This window comes from Crassostrea angulata, chromosome 7 (genome assembly GCF_025612915.1).
Source record: "Crassostrea angulata isolate pt1a10 chromosome 7, ASM2561291v2, whole genome shotgun sequence".
NCBI classification, from domain to species: Eukaryota; Metazoa; Mollusca; class Bivalvia; order Ostreida; family Ostreidae; genus Magallana; species Magallana angulata.
The window spans coordinates 2713425-2736385 of record NC_069117.1 but is presented as its reverse complement, the minus strand read 5'-3'; the positions used below and the strand labels follow the sequence as shown (position 1 = coordinate 2736385).

General features: G+C 32.1%; 3 protein-coding genes across 3 annotated transcripts; 1 reads left to right on the top strand and 2 right to left on the bottom strand.

The window, feature by feature from the left end:
• On the bottom strand, positions 1 to 8642 carry LOC128191574 (fibrinogen C domain-containing protein 1-like). Its single transcript, XM_052863705.1, has 6 exons — positions 8609 to 8642; positions 1747 to 1883; positions 1436 to 1575; positions 1210 to 1306; positions 581 to 745; positions 1 to 487 (listed from the first exon to the last, which is right to left on the bottom strand). The coding sequence occupies exons 2-6, from the start codon at positions 1838 to 1840 to the stop codon at positions 252 to 254; spliced, it is 732 nt and encodes a 243-aa protein (XP_052719665.1). The 5' UTR covers positions 1841 to 1883; positions 8609 to 8642; the 3' UTR covers positions 1 to 251.
• Positions 8643 to 10812: 2170 nt separating this feature from the next.
• On the top strand, positions 10813 to 12404 carry LOC128191575 (fibrinogen C domain-containing protein 1-A-like). The gene is made up of 5 exons (XM_052863706.1): positions 10813 to 10882; positions 10989 to 11125; positions 11582 to 11678; positions 11769 to 11933; positions 12178 to 12404. Exons 1-5 carry the CDS (start codon positions 10813 to 10815, stop codon positions 12402 to 12404), a joined length of 696 nt encoding a protein of 231 aa, XP_052719666.1.
• A 6260-nt stretch (positions 12405 to 18664) lies between these two features.
• Positions 18665 to 22438, bottom strand: LOC128191573 (fibrinogen C domain-containing protein 1-like). Its single transcript, XM_052863704.1, has 6 exons — positions 22376 to 22438; positions 19965 to 20083; positions 19667 to 19806; positions 19391 to 19487; positions 19126 to 19290; positions 18665 to 19012 (listed from the first exon to the last, which is right to left on the bottom strand). Exons 2-6 carry the CDS (start codon positions 20059 to 20061, stop codon positions 18777 to 18779), a joined length of 735 nt encoding a protein of 244 aa, XP_052719664.1. The 5' UTR covers positions 20062 to 20083; positions 22376 to 22438; the 3' UTR covers positions 18665 to 18776.
• Between the last annotated feature and the right edge of the window lie 523 nt (positions 22439 to 22961).

Sequence of the window (22961 nt, the reverse complement as noted above, 5' to 3'; positions counted from 1 at the left end):
CTTAAAAGTGACAAATCTCAATGCATATGGTGCTTTTTGCATTGAAACTTTGGCAAAAATAACACATAAATGAAAGTAAGTTGAATTCCATCTTTTTTATGTTTTTTATAGGGAGTTCCAATGAATGTTTGATGAATGAGTGTTTAACCGGCATCAAGTTTGGATATTATTTATAAAAAAGACTCAATGCTTGATTCTGTAGCTAAACAAGCTTAAAATACAGACTGTAAACTTAATAACCATAACTAAGTCTACTGTCTTCTGATTTTCATTTCTGTTGTTTTGAGTGAGTAATGATATCCATGCCAATCAAACCAATTCACGCCATCAGCAGAGGACGAATGACTTCCATTCAGGTACAGCCCATTGAGGTTGGCTTTATGGCACTTATTATACCACCAGCCACCTTTAAATTTTTTTGAACATTCATTGTTATCTTTGTCTCTTGCATAAAATGATTGTCCATTGTGGGTTTCCATCGAATCTCCTGAGGAACAAAAATTGATTTTGTTATTTAAATGGATAAATTGACCTATAATTAATTATTTAATTTGTCTGAATAAATCATGCAGTTGTTTACCTGCATTTCCTTCGTATTCGCCGATTGTCAGCTTATAACCAGATTTTTTGTTTCCGACAGAGAAAATTCGGTAGTAGGCAAATCGGCTTTCGTTGTCAAAATCAGACATGTCCACTCTCATCTCATACCATCCCTGAGATGTTAGCTGATGAATTCTCTGGTTTCCTGTTATCAATTTCAAGGCAAGGCAATAAAATTATGTATTCTAAAGGTAGTCCATCTCTAAATAAAGTGAACGGAACAATTTTGATTGATATTAAATACATTAAATACGTCTGTTAAATTAAAATAAGGCTGACTTAATCAAATTCAGGAGAAAGTAAGTAGTGATTTAAATGAACATTTTGCACTTGAATATTTTTTTAAAAAGTTATCTGCCTTTCATAAGAATTAGGGTAAAATCATTTTCATAAAACATGTACGATAGGTTATGAAAAAAGGGAAAGCTTATGCAAATATTTGCCAACAGATTTGTAAGAAGATAACAAAATGTTTAAAATTTTAAAAGGTGAACCCTTTCATTTTATAAACCTTTTAAATCATAAGATTTTAGAGATCAAACATTCAATCTATTAGATATGATATATGAAAGTTATGGATAAAAAATTGTAATCAGTATTACTCTGTACCAATCCAGTAGTCTCCTTCAGTATCACCAAATCCATACTGGTACTCTCGCCAAAATCTGTTAAATCCAACATTTCCGATTTTTCGCCTTTGAAAAACCTAATATAAGCATAATATTAACAAAGCGTTCTTGATATATTACTTTATAAATAATGACAATAAATACATAAAAACTGCATTTATTTTCTATTTATTATTAAATTATAAAAAAAAAATATATGTTATTACCGTCCATCCACCCCCAGCCGTAGTCATGTCACAATACACATTAAACCCTCCTGTTCCTGGTGGATAAATCGTGTAGACACCGCTTGTGGGGCTCACAGCCATCATGATATCTTGACAGTCTACTGGTAGGGGACAGCATGCTAAAAATTCCAATCTTTAGATTATGACATTCTTTTCTTACGAATCACAATAAACAACGCGTTAATCGTTTGTTGTGAAAGACATGGAAATTGTTATCCAAACTTTTCTTCAAGGTTACATTACCGATCATTGCTTCTAATGATTACGTTAGAGTCCATACACATACTTACATGCTTTGGGCAGCAGAACAGTGGTTATAAAGCAGCAAACAATGATTGCATATGCAGCATATATAGTACTAGCCTCTGACATATGTCTCTGCATACTGATTTGGTTTGGTTTATTTTGCTTCGGTTATCGGTTTTTTCTAATAAAAAGTAGTACACATCATTGACAATGTTTTAATATGTTTTGCTAAAAATTTGTATGTTTTGCAATAATTTGAGAAATGAAATAAAATGCATACTTTTATTCTGAATAACGACAAAAGTATCAGAGTAAGGAGAAACTAGATGCTGTCATTAGACAGTAATACCAGCACCAAGTGTTTGCCCCTAAATAATTAACACTGTTTTGTACCAGTTTAATCAAAAATGAAGGCCACAAGCAAGTTCCGTTAATACATTTAAAAATTATAATTTTCATAAGTTAAGGATTAGATAACTTCCCATGGCATATGATAATACACTTGAGCAGCACTTTATGTGCAATTTGGGATTGAACTGTTTGCATGTGAATTTTAAGTTAATCAATAATCTGAACATTTCATGTCACAGAAAGTATATGGTCTGTGTCACAAATCAGTATCTACCGGTATTATATTTTTACGTATAAGTATCTTGTAGGGACCCTCTTAAAGTTCCTGTGTAACAATTTTTTTAATATACCCGTAGTGTACCTCTCGGGACACGGTGTCAGCTACAGTACGTATTGGTCAGTTCTTTTCTTTTGTTTGATTACCTTATTTAAACTGTCGCATTGCAGACCTGGCAGACAGTGGCCACGTTTTCCCCATGACAGGTATGAGCAGCTAAGGTTTTGAGTAACCCTTTCTCCTATTAGGGGAAGTTAAACTATTTTATACTTTTGTAATTTAACTACGGCTCAGTCTTTTTACATTACTGTGGAGTTTATATTAAGTATATTTTTGTTACTTTTGATATACTGGTTTTACGAGGTAGAACTGTTAAACATAGGTCCTTGCTCGCGCGAGTTCCTGTGTGGTCATGCGTCGAGTGTGTGTGCGTTATATTGGGGTATAAATGCATGATATCCTTTATTTTGCCGTGTAGTACGGTGTACTTGTATATTGTCCTGTAGTACGGAGTATTTGTATATCGTTTTGACCTGGTTTTTCTTTGTTAAGAAGTGTGATACTCTTAACGTTATGCACTGATCGTATTCGCTGTGGTTTCGTGCTATTGTATGGCGTGCTGTTGTTGCCATAATGTTATATTTAAGTCCGTGCGACTTAGCCTATGTTTATGTAAGGTATATTAATCCTGTAACTCAAAATATGTTTATTTGTTTTATTTAATAAGGTCCCTATCCAGTTTCTGACAGTCCATCGCCGTGATTATACCTGTCCGCCACTGTCTCACGCCATGCCATATCTACCCACTCCTATTCTACATGCCCGTGATGGAGACTTGGGACAACAGAAAACTTAAACATTTTATTGTTCTTGTTATGTATAAATTATATGTATATTTGTTTGGTTTTATTTTATATAAAAATTGTAAATATAAATCGAATCCTGTTGTGTTTGACTGAACAGTCACGGCTGTCGTGACAGTCTGTATAATTATCACAAACAAAATTAAATTATGCCCCCTCTCCGCTGAGGTTGCCGGCTTTAGATTTGCATCTGTGTGCCTACATGTACATAATCGTGTGCATGGATTTAGAGAAGGGGTGGGAGTGAGGGGTCGAGACCCTCCCCCTCCCATGACAATTCATTTATATCAATACATGTAGTAAAATTACCAAAAATACACCTCGGACTCCAATGCCCTTGCAGACATGTAACTGCCCTAACCCATTGCGCTTCAATGTTAGGTAACATTATTTTGGGGGAAAATATTATATTTATTTCAATAGGAAGTATACACCACAATATTGCAGGTGTCCTGCAACACCTTAAAGCTGTTATTTACCCAATAAAATAGTGCAAGGGGTTTTGAAGAATAGGACATAAAAATACATGCATGTTACAAATATCTGATCTTTGTCTGAAGTTACGTACACAACACAGGTCTACAGGTCTCAATAGCGGGTAATAGTTTTACCCAGCTCGATTAGATGGGTTTCACGTGGTGTATGTGTTTTCAATATGCAGAAAAGGAATAGTTAACATGCATAAACATTTCTTTTGTGATGATCAGCTAAAGGGATTCATATTGTACTCTAATTGGATTATCATTATGATATTGACCAATATAGGTAAGCAGAATACATGTGTAGTAGCCCATAAGCATAACTTTCACTTTCTAAATAAGTGATCTCCCTTGGCTAGCATCAGGGACGTATATATGTCCCTGCTAGTATACTATCATCTTTTAATATTTAAATAAGCTTATACCTATCCTATCGCATTTGTAAAGTTTCTGTCATTTTAATTGCAAAAGTTATTTTTTCATTTGTCAGACTTACACTATTGAGTTGACCCTATATTGAACCTGTAACAATTTCGTATTAATTTGTGCATTACATGTATAAGTAAGTGTAGAGACTTATCATTTTTATACGAGTTATAATAGGAAGGAAGGGGTCTTTTTTTTTTAATGTATTATAATGCATCAAATACAATGTAGGCCATGACCCTATGGGACTCTTCTGACCCCATGAAACAGGAAAGTACAAAATATCTTCTTATGTCATTATGATGCATCAAATGGTGTAAAGTACAGGACCCCAAGGTGTTGTCTTTAACCCCCCCCCCCCCACACACACACACTGAAATAGGAAATGATGATACACTATGGGACGCCTCAACTACCTTATGTGAATAAACTTCATTTTATGATTATACTTTAACATAGCATGATATTATACTTTAATGTTAAATACTGAAATCTGATTGGTTTAAACGCAATTGATAATCCGTTCTATTACCCTCAGCGTTAGCAACACTCTTAGCAACGGGTAACACAACGAATTGTTACATGCGCGTACGATTCGCCGTAAAATTCACGTCGTTTCTATATAAAAACAACTAAAAATTCTGTAAAATTAAGACATTCAGTATAATAAAATAAATAGTGTCTGTTTGGGAGGATAACAGCTGAAATTGACACCCCTCGAAAACCATTGTCAACCTCCGCTTCGCGTCGGTTGACAATGGTTTCCTCGGGGTGTCAATTTCAACTGTTACCCACCCAAACAGGCACTATTTATATAATTATACTTTAACATACTGAAATTGTCGAATTTTGACCTTATATGGCAACTGCCTTGCTGCGGGGAAACGGCATGCCGTAATCGCCGGAATGGATGAGAAATAACATAATATTCAGCTTAACTGTTGCATTAAGCTTTTAATGAACGACACTTTTTCTATCGAAAATACCGGTATTATCTTTAGAAAACTTTTTGAGGTATGATTGAAACTGGATCAAACAGGAAGAGGGTCATGCATATAAAAATCGTCGCCGATGTGACTAGTGCGCTAATTTCTGTAATATAATTCTCATAGCATTATACGATAAGGGTTAAAAAGAAATGCCTAATATCTTATTTCTCTAAAATAATTTGACATGTAATTTAAAATAGAATATATTAATAAGTTAATGCATACTCTTTTCTAGAAATGAGACGGATCAAAAAAATTCCTAAGGGGTTAAATATATTTTGAGCGGCATGAGGTTCGGAGACCGCCGTGAGGTCCCATGTAGTTCCATTGCTTCTGAATTCTAAGAATTTTTCGAGAGAATTTTTAACCGGGTTTTTCAATTATTGAAAAAGTGAAATTGGCGGGCGGGAGAGTGGCTGCCAAAAAGGTACCCGTATTGTACCGATAACTCCTCGTACAGTTTTCGAGATAGGAAATCTTTCTTTTGCATATCAATTATAGATATATCAGAGGTATGCAAATTGCCAGGATTTTTATTTCTGATAATTTATATAAAAAAAATATCAGCTGTTGAATTTTTTTTGGCAAAAACATTGCATATAGAGTACCCCATTTATTTGGACAGGTAGTATTTATCAATTCAGGATTGACAAATGGATTATGAATACTGTTCACACAAAAGAAAACCCGGTTTGCTGTCACACTGACAGCTTCTCTCTTGTTATTTTTGTTAGTTTTTTTTATGAATTAGTTAGAATAAACGACCTGCAGTGATTTGGTAATATTTGCAGAAAAATGTTTGTAACTATACATGTATTTATACTTTTTTAAAATATCAAAATGATTTTGTTGTGCAAGTGAGAGATAAATAATAAAAAAATCTATACTCAGTCCCGGGTTTTTGCTTCCATCACTTTTCGCTTAATATTTCGATAATCATAAATACCTTTGTGCTCAATCTACGTTCATCCACTAATATGAAAAAGTCCAGATTATCTGTTTTGAAACGCCCCTCGGCCGCTTCAGGTATCAATACAGTACACATCCCAAAATAGAAAGTCTACGTGGATTTTGCATTGCATCAGCCATTAATAAGGCCGGATGATAACGTTGGAAAATTGCGCGAGGTGTCCCAAATACTTCCGAATGGAGAAAGATGTAAACATTTCCCATTATAAATCTCCGTAAGAAATTTGTTTTCGTTCCTGTAAACTTTTATGAGTAAAAAAGGATAATTTGTCAATGAAGATATCTTGGATATTTTCCATTTCATCGATTTCAACTGTACTTCTTTCACAGTTATGTGTATTTTTATTTAAAATCCACAAAAAGTGGTGGAAGCAAAAACTCGGGACAGAGTATAGAACTGTTATAAAAAGAGATTTCTGCAAGTAAGGAACGGGGTGGGTCAGATGAATTTGATCGTATATGAACTGATAGAGTTTAAATCATAAACTATTTTAAAATCTATACTGTATAGACGATAATTTTACAAAATTAAGTAGTTGCTTTATGGTAAACAGTACATGTTCACAAGTGACTGTAAAGCTGTATTATATTAGCTCTCCGGAATTTTTTTTATCAACCAATTTCAGGAGTGAGTCTGTATTAAACCGACAGTCAGGTCGTCATGCTCATATTCCGTAATAATTGCTTGAAATTTTAAAAAATGCCAATTTTCACAAGCTTGATAGGCTTTTTTCCCTATACATTGCCGACAATGCAAAATGAAACATTTTTTAAAATAATTTATACACATTTTTATTTCACGACAGTTAACCTTATCTTTGGAATTTTATTTAACAAAAAGCATTTTACAGCTGCAATTGGCATCTGTAGGAAAAATTAGATCGAAGGCCTGCGGGGTCAACTCTTAAGTGTTTATCCCTGAGTTTTATAGGTTACACGATCAGAATTACATATATTCATACTCAGACTCACACACCAACACGATAACATATTCGGATTTACAAGTTTACATGTCTGGATTTTTGAACACGATTACCCTCCATACAAGAGATGACGTAGCTACTTCAAAAGTTGTTAAAGGAGTTCTGGGAACCATACTTTTTTTTGCAACAAAAGAAATTCTGGAATCTGATCACACTTTAATATGACACTCCCAGTCATATTCTAGAAGATTCTTTGGCTACTGCAAAAAAATGAAGATTTTGAAACCAGTTTTTTTGTTAAAAAACCCCCCGTCATTTTTCAGCCATTTAATGATCCCCAGGACCAAATTAAAATTTCCAAAACCTTTTTGCGCATCTATAGGATACCCTTAAACATATTCTAAGAGATGATTTGTCGATTGTTGAAAATGTAGGAGGAGTTCGAGGAGGAAGGTTTTTTTGTGAATAAACATCACTTTTTACCAATTGTTTGACCCCAGGACTACCAAAGAATTTTTGAAACCTTTTTACAAAACAACATGACACCCCAAATCAAACTCCAAGAGTTCAGTTTGCTGGTTTATAAGAGGTAAGAGCAGTTTGAGAAAGTAAAACGTGACGGACGGACGGTCGGACGGACGGAACAGGGTAACAACAATATACCCGAACTTTCTTTAGAAAGTGCGGGTATAAAAATATTCTTCAGATGAAATAATTATGAAAAGAAAGCATGTCACTCCTCAGGTTTTCCCTCAAAGTATGAGCTGTTTTATTACGCATTATAACAACATTGTTGGATGCAGCCAGTCACATTTTATGTATGAATAAAGAATAACAAGGATTTAGTGAACTCATTCTGAAAATATTAAATATCATTGTAAGACCATAAACTTCTTTTATGTAAATAGCGGGAATGTTATAACTCTCTTACACGAAATACGATGGAAGAAAGAGTATTTTTCATCTAAAATATTTTTACTTTAAGCTAGTTTCATACATGAAAATGTAAACTCTGTATGGTCTCCTTATTTTTTTTTTTTAGGTTTATAGTACGCGATTTTGATATATTTTTAAAGATTACATGCAATACCACCTTAATACAAACAACATAAATGAAATAATGATTTAATCAATAGTTTTGAGTTCTGACAGTTTTCGGAATATATTTTAAATGAATATAGTTTGAGAAATGATGATGGGAATTCGAAAAATAAATTCAAACTTTGATGATCGAATCATCTTTTTTAGTATCAGAGTGACAATTATAATATTCCAGTGTGTTTCACTCTTTCAACAATTTAGTGAAAATTGTAATATTTTCAAAATAAAGATAACTTTGGTAGTTGGTACAATTTTTCGATGAGCATTCAAAATTCACTTGAATAAAAGTAAATCATCGACCTTTGAAATTGAATAATATCACTACATATAGTAAGGCTATACTGTACAATTGGTAGATCTAATTTATTTTTTATTGGGATCGGTGTGCTCCATTAGACCCGATTTTGATACCTTAGACAGGTATATTTCGGAAAATGTTATGTTATTGCAATAATGCATACTAGTTAAAATACTTGGATAAATATTAAACATTCTATCAAAATTTACGATGTAAGAATGAATACTCACCAGAATCCCAGAAAAATATGTGATTAGACAGTATCTCTACGTTAAAGATTAGTCAACCGTACTTATTTAAACTTATTTATATGTTAACGACCAATAAAAAAAATAAGCAACGTGATTTTGAAGCGTGGTTTGCAGCAAATGTGGTTAAAATATATCATTTTATCGCAAACATTTTTTTTTTAATTTCAAACCCACCGGGGATAGACGTGAGAGTAGTTTGTCATCAAAAAGATTTATCTGCTGTTTTAAGTTATTTATAAAAATATCTGACGGCATAATCACGAATATGCATAACACTTTTAAAAATTTTGCTTATATTAACCAAGTTCGATTTTTTTTTTATCTCAGGTGATGACGTTGAATTATTATCGGTCCCCTTTGTATCATAGCCCATAAGCAAACCTGTCGGGGAATCTCAGTGCGCAGAATTTTTTCTTTTTTTCGCCCTCCTTAAAAGTTACTGCAATACCACAATATAGAAATAAGATTCTTTTTTTATGAAATAGTGGTAAAATGTCACAAGTCTGTCAAATTCTGTGCCTTTTGCATTACAATATAAAATGAATAGAATTTATATTAAACTCTCCCGTTACGCCCTTTCCCTGCTTTTCCGGTTAAATTTTGTTTAATTAGAACTTAAAATCATACATATCCATTAATTTATTGATGAGACTGCTTAACTTTGGCATACTGTATTTCAGACCACCATCCCCGTTCACTGTTGTAATCACTTTTACCTTTTATCACCAACCCCTGCAGTCAGCTGTTCACATCGATTTCACTCGATAAAATAAAATAAAATATTTTTTTTCGATTAGCATTTTGCTTTTCTTCACGGGTACACCATTTGTGTTGCTTTTTCTACAATTAGAGGCAAGACATCTAGTTTTATTTACAGCTACCTAATTAAACTTTGTACTTTCCTGTATTATCATCTTCGTTCTACATCTTCAATCAGTCACCGTCACTGCCCGTCATCTTTGAACTGGAGGTCTTACACGCAGTTAACATAGTTGGTTAGATATCCTCTATTACAAATATAAGCAACTAGAGATTCCCTACTTTTGTTTTACTTTTTGCGTTCGACTTGACTATAGTTGAAATCGATGTCGCAATGTTTGAATTACTGTAGATATGTTTGGCTGACAAGTCAAGTATATTTTTCATTTTCTTAATTTTTTTTCAATTTTTTTTAATTACGTTTTAATATCAGTACATGTACTTTACCTATTTGCCCTCTGCAAACACAAATAAATTACATCATAGGCAATATGGTGCATTAATAAAAAAAAAGAAGATGTTTTCTGTATTATAAAGTGTTCGAAAAATTCAAGAGGATGATCAAATTAAGATAACTGAGTTTTACGCAGAAATTGAATTGCAATGCTTTAAAAAAACTGAAGTTGTTTACAGAGCGGGAGCTTTGGCGCCAGTCATATTCCAAATGATGAGCATTTAAAATGTGTGTACGTTTACGATACTACACTTCTTTACAATAATTATTTAAAAAGCTAATACCAATGATTTTATAATAAAATGATTGCTTTCTGTTTACTTGATTTAATCATATTTAAACTGGCAGGAAGAAAAATTCAGAGGGGAAATAAAACATATAGAAGGAGTTTTTTCGTATCATTACTGGGGTATTTTCTTATCACTACTGAATACAAAAAATATGTAAGTTTAACAATTAATTTCGCCTAGGGATTTTCAAAAGTTTAATTTGTTACAAATTTTTTTTTATCAATTTCGTTTTTATTAAAATCATGTGTTTTACTCTTAATCATATTTCTAAGTTTGTGATTCTAAAACTAAAAGTAGGACATTTATTGTTTTAAATTTCATTTTCATATGTTTCAAATGTTAATGCTTTTTTGCAAATTTAAAATTATATTTTTAACAGTTCCTTTTAGTTTATTTATCTTTATTTATACAAAATGTCATTTTACTCAAATATAAATTTTTTTTTTCTGATATAATTTTCCAAAGCACTTTAATATAGTTTATCTAATGCCACGATATTACATATATCCTCAAATTACATTGCATTTTATTCTTTTAAAAGATACTGATATAGTCGGGAAACATTTTTAAGGACTTTTTTTCTTTGTGAATTAGCTCATTACAAAATCCAGTTAAAATATTTTATACCAGAAACGCCATTGAAAACAACTGAGGTATTCCACCATTAGATCTGTAGGAAAATGCTGTATTTATTCACTACGGCGTCTGTATTCGCCATTTGCTGTATCATACCTGATGTACTGGGATGTGGTAAGTGTTTGGTAAAAGAGACAAAGACAATCTAACGTAGCAAGAAAAAAAAAACAACATTCCATAACGTGAAACTAGTACAAAATATTGTATTTTTATTTTTTAGTGTCCACTTTACCGAAGGATTGCCAAGACGTTTTAAGGTTAGGTGGAAGCGAAAGCGGCGTCTATACAATTTATCCCGAAGGGACTGGAGGTTTTCAGGCGTACTGTGACATGACTACGGATGGGGGTGGATGGACGGTAATACTACGAGAATTGTCCCTAACAACAGAACTCAAATCTAATCGCTGTGATTCCTTTAATCAACTCCTAGTTAATTTTTTAATAATACTCATTCAGTGCCGTTCTTAATTAACATCTTTAATTCCTTAAATAGATGATAAGTATATATGTTTTACCAGGTTGCGCATCATTTGATATCTAGATAATTACAGGCATTGCATCGATTGTTGACTAACCCTTCGTATTATTTTAAATAACATTTACTTTAAATGTTCGGATATTTCTGATCAATCAACATACTCCGAATTCAGCGCGCACGATGCATATCTGAATATAATTTTTTTAATTAAGTAGGTTATCTTACTAACAATTATTTAATTAGTTATACTTATGGCGAAATGATTATTAAATATACAATTTATTCTACTTCAATGATGCAAAAAATCACAATGTACATATGTGTATTTTAATCAGGTTTTTCAAAGAAGAATGAATGGAAAAGTTGACTTTTATCGAAGTTGGAAAGAATATAAGTATGGATTTGGTAATGTTTCGGAGGAACACTGGATTGGTATGCATGATTAAACTTTTTTTATCGATAAAATGTTTTAAGGTTTTGCTAGTTATTCGTGAGACGTCTTAATTTTGATTAATACCTTAGGAAACCAAAGGATTCACCAGATAAATTCACAGGGTTGGTATGAGCTGAGAATAGACTTGTCAGACTACGAAAACAATAGCCGATATGCACAATACCAAGTTTTCTCTGTTGGAGATCAAGATTCCGGTTATCGTTTGACCGTTGGAGACTATAAAGGGAATGCAGGTAGAATTTCAACATTGTGATTTTTGAATTAATAAATAAAATTACATCTTATTTTCTGATATATCTCAAAGCTAAAATAATCAAATTATCTAAGTTTATTTTAATTATTAATTTATTTTATAGATAATCAGTGTATTTAGAGCAAAAATGTAAATGTTATATAACTTTCACAATTTGAATTCGACAACTCAACGTCATATAAATCATCAGCTTAAACTGATAAATTCAATTTATATCTGTGTAGGCGATTCCTTGTCCTACCACAGTGGATCTTCTTTTTCCACCAAAGACCGTGAAAGATTTCATTGTAACAGTGATTTTAAAGGAGGTTGGTGGTACAATCTTTGTCATTACGCAAACCTTAATGGACTGTACAAACAGACCTCCCTTGCTAATGGTGTGAATTGGCTTCACTGGAGAGGACATCGATACTCATTAAAAACAACGGAAATGAAGATCAGAAAACAATAACTTTTACGAAATCGCTTACTTGTCGTTTTGCTTTTTGAGCATATATTCAATGAAAGCTCTTTGCAATTTTTTTATGCTGTAATTTCAAAATCGTTTTCATAACTTTCTAATCATGATCTTAATTATTTGATTAACTCCCCTGAGATTATTTGTAGCTAAGAATTTCTTTGCACTTGTAAGCAACTTGCAAAACTAATTAAAAATTATTGATTGTTCAAGCATATTATTGTTATGTCAACTTCCACTTTCACTTTCCTGTAAATATTGAATTATAAAGAGAAAAAACCCTTTAAATTGAAATGCTTACTTCATATTTGTATTTTGAAAGGACGTGAAAATACAGATACTTTGCACCTGTTTTAAATAAATTAAATAGTGTAATATTATATAGAGTACAAGTATCGTCTGCTTTTATCTTTGGTATGTATATTATTATACACTATAGACGCGTATCTAAGGACAAAAATGCAATGAATTAAACAGGTACCGCTAAGTCGTAAAAATGGGATAACATTCTAATGAAAGGAAATACCATGTCTTCAGATTCTATGAGCAGTGTAACGAAACCATTACCTACAAAAACTTTATTTTATATCTACATACGTTCATAGAATATACATTAAAATAATGACAACATATTTTGTTAAAGTATTGATCATATGTACCTGATTATTATTGTTCAATTGCAATAAATATAACATACATTTATAGATGTAGGACGAAGTACTTTTTACAGTCGTATTCAAAGAAACAAAATGAACGTTGATTGCATTTTTCCAACGTACTTCTCGAAACTCGCTGTCTTACTACTGTAAACGGAGAAATATTTGTCCCCGCTTGATTTTCGCCTTTTTGCCTTCATTGTCAGCGGGGGAATCAAAGATTAGGCGAATTAAAAACAATTTATAGATAACTGAGCGAATTAGAAAGAGTGTGTATTTTTGTGTCTTGGCAATTTCAAAACGGGGCATAACCGTTTGCAAGTGTAGAAGGGCGAGAAAAAAAACCAGCGCGAAAAAAACCCTGTGTAATAAAGTTGATTCAATTTTGTATATGAGGGTGTTTAAATTTGTGTTCTTTTATATTTTTGTCCTGAATGGGTTACCGTATGTGAGTGACGGGTGTCGGTTGAGTGTGCTATTTTTAGAGCGAGTATATGTATGTAGTGGTAACGGCATCAGCCGGGTGCCACGTTTGTGCAGTTCCTGAATTCATAGATAGTGAATATCTCCAGTCAGTTATATTACTGGTTAAAACTGGTAGCCATTAAACTCGGGATTTTGTTGGGCGGGCACATATTTTCCTGTCCGGTAAGCTTGTTTTGGTGTTATTTTGTGATTTTTGCAGGTAATTCAGTTATGAGTGTAAATGGTCGTATGTTTGTATATTTATCGGGGCTTAATTAGTCACATTGTGTTACTTTCAACGCATAAGGGTATTTGGTGCAAATTCCTGTTCTACAGAATGTAGGCGCTAGACGCTAAAAGTGAATTATCCTATGGAGTGTCATGTGGGTAACAGACAAATGTCGGGGACACATGCTGCGTTTAGCGAGGCGTAATTATCTGTAGAGAAGTGGTCGTAGACTGTTAGCGAGAGACCTGTGAGTCCGAGGCTTGTAGTCAGGATACCGATACACGAGGGCAGGAGCGTCTTGGTTGCGTTGTGTCCTTGAAGTGACTGAGTTCCTTTTCAAAGAGATGGGTTAGTGACTGTTACAGGTTTATATTCATTTTTACATAGCTAAAATTTGAAGTAATCGTGATTTTACGTTTGTTTTTGAATTATTGAACTGAAACATTTTTTGAGTAATTTTTCAACAAAAGTTTTATTGGTTGAAACAGTTTATAAAACAACATTTTGTAGTTTATTAACATTTCATATCTAATACAGTGTAATCAAAAGAACTCATTACAATCTGTATAGAGGGTATTCTCTTATACTTTTGTTATTTTACAAGGATGAATAACACATCTTAACAATATCAATGTAAGTGTAAGAGTTTATTAGAAAATTATTAATTTGTCAAATAACGTTTTTCTAGAATATTAAAACTTAACTTGACAAAAGCTTAGCGTCATAACTAAAAAATATGAAATCACGGATGCGTATTAGTGTCACATAAAAACTTTTAATTTATCATTTCGCTTTAAAAGATTTAAATTAAATATAAACAATTAACTCTTTGGTATGTAAAATGTACACTTAAAGCTGTTCGCTTTAAAAGATTTAAATTAAATATAAACAATTAACTCTTTGGTATGTAAAATGAACACTTAAAGCTGTTAGTTAACATCGATTAATTTATTATTCTAATATGTAAAATTTACACCCTTTTCTGAAGTTTACCCTCTTATATGTAAAATTCAGTATTATATTGGTTAAATTTACATTTTTTGTACATCAATACATCAATACATCGAAATTTGTTTTCTAAAAAACATTTTGCATAAAAAGTTCTATTTTATTACAAAAAGCCTGTGTCGTTAAGTCAATCTCCATCGCAACCGGGAATGTTAACCAAATAGAACGTGTTTCCAGCTAAACAGTAAAAAAATTTACTTTCCAGATAAGCTATATATAAAACATATATTTTATACTTATTTTTTATTGTAAATAACAGGGTTGTTTTTTAATATTTCATGTTTTAATCATGACGTAGAATGTACAGTTATTACACATAAAATGAATGCCGTCAATATGCATACATTTACCTGCAAAGAAAATATATGGTGTAGACAAAAATGCAAAAATATACATTATGACGTCATCTCAGGATTTGTTAAACATTGCAATTACGATAGTACATATATATTGATTTATTCAAATAGTTACACATAATTGAATAGTTATTAACTTGGGGACCTTTAACAAACGATTCATTTGTATAGGGTATCAATTATCTTAAGTTCTATTGCAACGAAATTATTACACAATATGTGGTTCTCTCAGAGTATTTTAGAAATGTACAATATTTAGATTAAAGTGTGAATTTTTAAGATTAATCTGCAATTTTTACGAATTAAAGTGTCATTGATATGAAAACTTTGCATATTATTGTCTGGAAAATAAAAATAAAACTAAAAAAACTGAAGTACTAGAATCCTGATTCTGGTCATGTGTAATATTATGTAATTTTTCAAAATCATATGTCAGTTTTGAATATTTTCAAAATTCCCAACAACCAAAATCAGTATGAATTACCTTACCTATCTTAGATACCTAAACTTCATAAAAATCTTTACAAACAAAGATATATAGCGGATTTCAATAAATATTGTACGAAGCCTCTTTCTTTACTCCTTACTTAAATATATATTAACAACAGTGAATGAGAAACGTTAAGAGTTCTGTGCAACAGTGTATTCAAGAAACGGTGTAAATCAGATGTTGATACTTGAGAATTCAAAGGAACTTTAAGAAAATTTGAATTCCCAAAATTTTACCATAACCAATACCATTAAGACTTTTCAAAGACTTTTCTACAATCTATACAACCATCCTCCACGATAAGCTAAAGTCCATGCTTTTTGACATCATTGATAGCTGTTTTTTCAATAAAAATGGATCACATTTTATTTACTTTGTAATCGGTCATTTACAAAACCATGCTAATTGTGCATACAAGTACTAATTTATAAGATATTAAAAAGAGTCTCGAGTTTTTGATAGACAACATCTATATAGTTTTTGGAAATCAGGTCTTCCAACAATCTGTTTGAATTCCCGTAGGTACCAATTACGCCCCAATGATAAACATGATGACTTTCATTTTTCTATAATCAACTTTTCCTACTTATATACGAGTAAACCTTCATCCCCTGTATATGAAGTTTCTGTCTCTCAGTTAATTCGGTACACATGGACATGCTCTACGTATGAACAGTCGAGGAAGGCTACTGACACACAAATTGATAAAACAGCACTACCAACAGTCTCGACTGAAGTCATCATTTCGTAAGTTCCCGATTACTACAAAGATCACACAGCGGATGTGACCGGTCAGCAGAGGATGCTCACTCCTCCATGGCACGTGATCCTACCTCTAAGTTTATAGAAGTCCGTGTTTTTCTCTGCTCCTTTTTTGTATTTTTCCTTTGAGCGTTTGGTTTTGAACACTGTTAGCTATCACCACATATCATACACAATTACAAAAACATATCGATTGGCAGCTTTATAATTTCAAATAGGTTCATACATCTTAGCAAAACAATCCCGAAATGAAAATAAAAATAATGCTTTGTTATGGTTTTGGTTAATTTGTTTGTAGATATAAAACAAACCATATCTTAAATTCCATCATAAAAAAAGATAGAAAGACTGAATAGATAGATGGATAGATATAGATAAATGGATTGATACAGATATAGAATAATAGAGAAATGGATGAAGAGATATGTCACTTTTCTTCAGATAAAAGTGTACACATAGTTCTTCCTCTTTGTTGCTCTTTGGTGACATTCTAGCAAGTGATATCTCGGCGTTAAAGCTTGCATGAATTCATTAAAGCATTTGGCTGCCATATTAGTTTCGATTGCCCCTAAACTTCCACTGGGTTATATATACCTTGTATATATAACTTGTTTTCGCTTGTCAGAAAGAGTAAGAATTCTCTCTTAAGGTACTTCACTACACCGACACTTATTCTTTTTAAGACACTACGTCACAAGAAGGCGATTTAAATGTTTTGTTAAATTGTTTGTATCAATCGATTCAGATGTATATCGTCATAGCTCAGAGGTTAAAGTATCAGGCTTGTGAACCGCAGGTCCTGAGTTCGAATCCACCTGGGGCTTTTGTTTATGTTTACCGAATGAAATTTTGAAAATATCATTTTTTATCTAAAATTGCACATTTTTTCGCCTATTTGACATTTTTACTTCTTATTCATCATGCTTTCTATCATAATCAAGTAAATTTCTGCTGATTTGAGAATCTATTTCAAGGTGTAGTGAGGCACCTTATATGACATTGTATAATCTAAAGAGATAACAAGTGTTGCTGGAATTCCAAACTTGTCTTTACTAACTATTAATATATCTAATATTTCAATGCACTGCTTTATTGTGTAGGAAAAAATGCGAACCACTGTAGCAACCTCTAATGATACACCGTCCACTAATGATATAATGTTGCATTATATATATTAAGGTTTTAAATCCATCCACTAATGCAATTGAAAATGTGTGCAAATGTGTATCATTAGTGGTCAAGGTAGTGCTTATTTCTCTTTTTTTCCATATCATTGGAGGTTACGGTTTTTGACCGCAAATGATATAAATCTGAAATTATATCATTAGCAGACGGTTAGGTTGTTCGTTAATGATTAAATTATATCATAAGTGGTCAACATCCTGACCTCTAATGCAACCTTATAGCATTAGTGGACATTGTATCATTAGAGGTTGCTACAAACCACTCTCTACAGCTTCTTTCAGAATGACTATCAATATGGATAACGTCTGTTTTGGAACCTTTATACACGTGCTATTGTAAGTAATAGGTCATAGTTGAAACAACTTAAAATTTCGAATAAAAATTTCAAACGCAAGGTATCCGTTTTGTATTTACATAATGACTATGAAAATATATTTAAAGCAGGATGAGCTGTATATTTTAGAATTTTATTTTGCTGCAAAACGCTGCTAGTGTGATAAGTCTGCATATAACTTAAACTTTTATGATAAAAAAAAGGTTTGAAAAAATCATTAATTTTTGTCAGAAGAAAGATGTCTCCTCTTCGGAAATCAATTTTTGTACAGGACAACAATTCAACTATGCTCCAGTTAAGGCTTCTCAACCTCCTTTTCACACACAAAAATGGTTTGAAGATATTTAAAAACTATGACATTTTTGTCATTTAAATTAAAAATTACATTTTCGTAAAAAAAAAAAATTCAACATGAAAATTGCAGTTCATGTTGCTTTAAAAAAACAACAAAACATATCTCTTTGATCTCGGCAATAACTGAAGCTGTAATAGAATATCATAATCTCATAATAAAATGAAAAAAGAGTTCAGAAATGAATGATTGGTTTTTGAGATTTATCTATAAACAGTTGTAACCCTATGAAAAAAAAACCTATTACAAAGGCTTCTGAGTAAGTTCAGATGTTTAAAGATATTTGAATAAAGTTGTTCCAATCAATCCTAAGACTACATTTTTAATTGTCTTATGCTATTTAATTTTACTGGCTTAAACACAAATCTCATTACATTTAAAACACTGCATATTGACACATAGATATAATTAGCAAATTAACATGAACTATAATTTGACCTCCAGATAGTCTGAATATAATTATTAAAATCTTAACTGTTTGATTCTTTGACAAATCTTAAAACACTGGTTGTAAACTTCATAGCAAAATCTATTGTCTTCTAATCTTCATTTCCGTTGTTTTCAATGAGTAATGGTAACCATGCCAATGATACCAGTTCACGCCATCAGCATAAGAGGAATGGTTACCTTTCAGGTACAGTCCATTTAGGTTGGCCCTGTGGCATGTTTTATACCACCATCCACCTTTATATTTTTTTGAACAATTATCATTGTCTTGGTCTTTTGTGTAAAATGATTGTCCATTATGGGCGTCCATTGAATCTCCTGAAATCAATATAAAAATTTATTTTAATTATCAACGAATATTTAGAGTAATGAAAGTCTTATCAGCATCGTCACCTAAATAAACATTGCTTAATAAGAATACAATTGTTTACCTGCATTTCCTTCGTATTCTCCCACCGTCAGCTTATAACCAGAATCTTTGTTTCCAATAGAGAAAACTCGGTAGTAAGCAAATCGATTTTCATTTTCGAAGTCAGACATGTCCACTCTTAGCTCATACCAACCCTGAGATGTCAACTGATGAATTCTTTGGTTTCCTGTTTAAAATTGTAAGACAAAATTACATTTCGATATTTCACACGTGAAAAGTCTTATAAGTCAAATGAGGATTTTCGTCATTTCCCCCTAGATCTGTACCAATCCAGTGGTCTCCATCAGTGTCACCAAATCCATACTGGTAATCTTGCCAAAGTCTGTTAAATCCAACATCCCCAGTTATTCGTCTTTGAAAAACCTAGCATGATCATTATGATAGATGTCGTTAGAAGATGATATAGCATAATAAAACTGACATAATGTTAAAAAGGTTTTCTTAGTTTCTGATCTTTATGAATAGTGACAAATGGCACATAAACTGTACTTATTCTCAATTTATCATAAATCAATATTTATAAAATTGTTATATGTTATTACCGTCCATCCACCTCCAGCTGTAACCATGTCACAATACACTTTAAACCCCCCTGTTCCTTGAGGATAAATCGTGTAGACACCGCTTGTAAGACTTCCGGACCGCAGGATATCTTGACAGTCAGTTGGTAAGGAGCAACATGCTAAAAATTCCAATCTTTAGATTTTGACACTCTTTTTTTAAACAACTCTAAACATTTCGATAATTTTTTAAAATGAAAACCACTGTTTAATCTCAAATTTACTTCACATATCCATCATAGCTTGAAATGATTATATAACAGTGCAGAGACATACTTACAGGCTTTAGACACCAGAACAGTGGTTATAAAGCAGCAAACAATGAATGCATACGCAACATATTTGGTACCAGCCTGTGACATCTGTCTATGCATCATGATGCTATGCTTTGCGTTATTGCTACAAAAAGTTCACATGGTTGACAATGTATGAATATCTTTTGTGAAGAAGAGAAATAAAATGTCTATCAGAATATGGAAAAAATATGAAAATATATTCTTCAGATAAAATGTGTTTGAAAAGTAAGCATGTCGTTAATCAGATTTTCCCTTCATGTATCAGCTATGTATTACGGATTAGAACAAATATATTGGGTACCTATACACCTTATGTAATCTAATGTATTAATTCCTCTTGTTGATAGGCACCTCTTACGATCTTGTGTATAGACATATCTTATGTATCTTATGTATAGACACATCTCATGTATCTTACGTATAGACACATCTAATGTATCTTATGTATAGACAAATTTAATGCATCTTATGTATAGACACATCTTATATATCATATGTATAGATATTTCTAATCTATAGACACATCTTATGTATCTTATGTATAGACTCATCTTATGTATCTTATGTATAGACTCATCTTATGTATCCTATGTATAGACACATCTTATGTATTGTATGTATAGATACATCTCATATATTTTATATATATACACTTCTGATGTATTGACACATCCTATGTATAAATTCCTCTTATGGATTGGCACCTATTATGTATAGACACATTTTAAGTATTTTATGTATAGACACATCTAATGTATCTTATGTTTAGACACATCTTATGTATCTTATATATAGACATATTTTATGTATCTTATTAAAAACACATCTTTTGTATCTTATGTAAAGACACATTTAATGTATCTTATGTATAAACACCTTATGTATCTTATATATAAACACATCTAATGTATTGACACGTCCTATGTATAAATTCCTCTTGTGGATAGGCAATTCTTATGTAGAGACACATCTTATTTATGTATAGATACACCTTATGTATCTTATGTATAGACACATCTCATGTATCTTTGTACGTAGAGACACATCTTATGTATGTTACCATCTTTTCTAGCCAAGGTTTTCTGATCCGCAACGCTTCTCATACACCCTTGGCTTATTGTGCTATCAAAAGTCGGGAATTTTTCCCTGGATTTTGATTGGGGGTTACTGAAACCGTTCGACCAACCAAAATAATGAAACGCATATTTGATTTAATCTGCAATGTTTTCCTACTATTTATTCACGAGTGTCTCTAACACGAATAACTCAAAATCCTAATTTTTCTAGTCTTTCTGTTTGAGCCTTCATGATTCATGTACAATTCAATGGTGCAATAACAAGTACACCAGACTGGTTATTAACATAGGCATGCACTCGTAGATTGAGGATTTACCAACTGTTTACCGCGCCCAGTTTTTCAGCTTACAAATGAATTCGATCTATATGTAACATTTAACATTATTCATATTTATTGAATAAACTGGGCATTTAACGTTCTTCAAACATGTCAATATCAATTTCTACAGAGACTGACATTTCTGCACCAGGTACGTATATATCATACGGCATCTTTCATCATTTGGATGATTTAAAAATAGGATAAGAGATTACGTGACGAAAAAAAGACCGACTTATGATAGCATGATATGCCAAGGGTTTGTGAGAAGCTGTGCGGATCAGAAAACTTTGCTAGCGAAGATGGTATCTTACATCTTATGTATGTTATGTATAGACACAACTTATATATCTTAAGTATAGACAAAACATGTATCTTATGTATGTATAGTATAAAGGGAAATATTTGTCCCCTGTTTTATTTGCGCCCCCTTCGTCCTCGTTGTCAGGGGGCGAATTAAAGTCTAGGCGATCTCCTATTAAAAAAGGTGCGAAACCGTTTGAAAGTGAAAAAGGTCGAAAATAACAGGGAGCAAATTCAAAATTCAAAATAAAAATATAAAAACAATGATTTTCAAGTTATTTATTGTAATGTTAAATTAGCAATATCAATATTTCACTGTGTTTCATTTTTCAAATAGTTTAGTGAATTGTAATTTTCAAAAAAAGATAATCTTGGTAGTTGGAGAGTTCTTCGATGAACATCCAAAATAAACTAGGAAATATAAATGTAGATCATCGACCAAGTTATTTGAAATTGAATAATAACTACATAGAGAAAGGCTATAATGCACAAGTTGTAGATTTTTATTCCTGTTAATTGAATTGGTGTACTCTTTGAGTAAACGTAATCTTTACTTCAAATTTTGATACCTAATGCAGATTTAACAGAAACGTAAATGTTATTACAATGATACATGCTTGTGTTTTTCAATGAAGTGGATAAATCTTAAACAGCTTATCAAATTTGACATGTAAAGATGTAAGAATGAATACTCACCGGGATCCCAAGTTAATAGGTGATTGTACAGTATCTCTTCGTAAAATTCAACCCTACTTATTTATACTTATTGTATGTTAACGACCAATAAAAACTACAAGCAACGTGATTTTGAAGCGTGGTTTGCAGCAAATGTGCCTCTCATACATCATTTTATCGTGATTTTTTTTCAAATTTTCAAACCCAGCGGGGCTGATCATAATAGTAGTTTGTCACGGAAGAGATTTTTGGGCTCTTTTACCTCAGTTACATGACATAACTAACAGCATTATCATGAATACATATTTTTAAATCTGGCTCAAATTAACCAAGTTTGATTTATCTTTATTATCCAAGCTGATGGCGTTGAATAATTCAAGAAGCTCACAGGTCCAATCGGTCCCCCCGGTATCAAAGCCCATACACAAACCTGTCGGAGAATCTTATATATGCATTTGATTAAACCAAGCTAACATTTTGTAAACTGTTTGTGGTTCCTAAAGCCACCTTTGATGTAGTTAATAATGCTCTATATTTTTGCTTCCTATTTTAATAAATGACAATTATTTTTACATTTACGAGGCGTTACTGTCTTCATATCGTTAAC

Excerpts from the sequence above, each read along its gene's own strand:
- LOC128191573 (XM_052863704.1), bottom strand. The coding sequence starts at position 20,061 with ATGATGCATAGACAGATGTCACAGGCTGGTACCAAATATGTTGCGTAT. Across the intron at positions 19,488-19,666 it reads CAGCTGGAGGTGGATGGACG|GTTTTTCAAAGACGAATAAC; the intron begins GTAATAACATAT and ends TGATCATGCTAG. Across the intron at positions 19,013-19,125 it reads AGAATACGAAGGAAATGCAG|GAGATTCAATGGACGCCCAT; the intron begins GTAAACAATTGT and ends TATTGATTTCAG.
- LOC128191574 (XM_052863705.1), bottom strand. The coding sequence starts at position 1,840 with ATGCAGAGACATATGTCAGAGGCTAGTACTATATATGCTGCATATGCA. Across the intron at positions 746-1,209 it reads TGAAGGAGACTACTGGATTG|GAAACCAGAGAATTCATCAG; the intron begins GTACAGAGTAAT and ends AATTGATAACAG. Across the intron at positions 488-580 it reads CGAATACGAAGGAAATGCAG|GAGATTCGATGGAAACCCAC; the intron begins GTAAACAACTGC and ends TTTGTTCCTCAG.
- LOC128191575 (XM_052863706.1), top strand. The coding sequence starts at position 10,813 with ATGCTGTATTTATTCACTACGGCGTCTGTATTCGCCATTTGCTGTATC. Across the intron at positions 11,679-11,768 it reads TTCGGAGGAACACTGGATTG|GAAACCAAAGGATTCACCAG; the intron begins GTATGCATGATT and ends TTAATACCTTAG. Across the intron at positions 11,934-12,177 it reads AGACTATAAAGGGAATGCAG|GCGATTCCTTGTCCTACCAC; the intron begins GTAGAATTTCAA and ends ATATCTGTGTAG.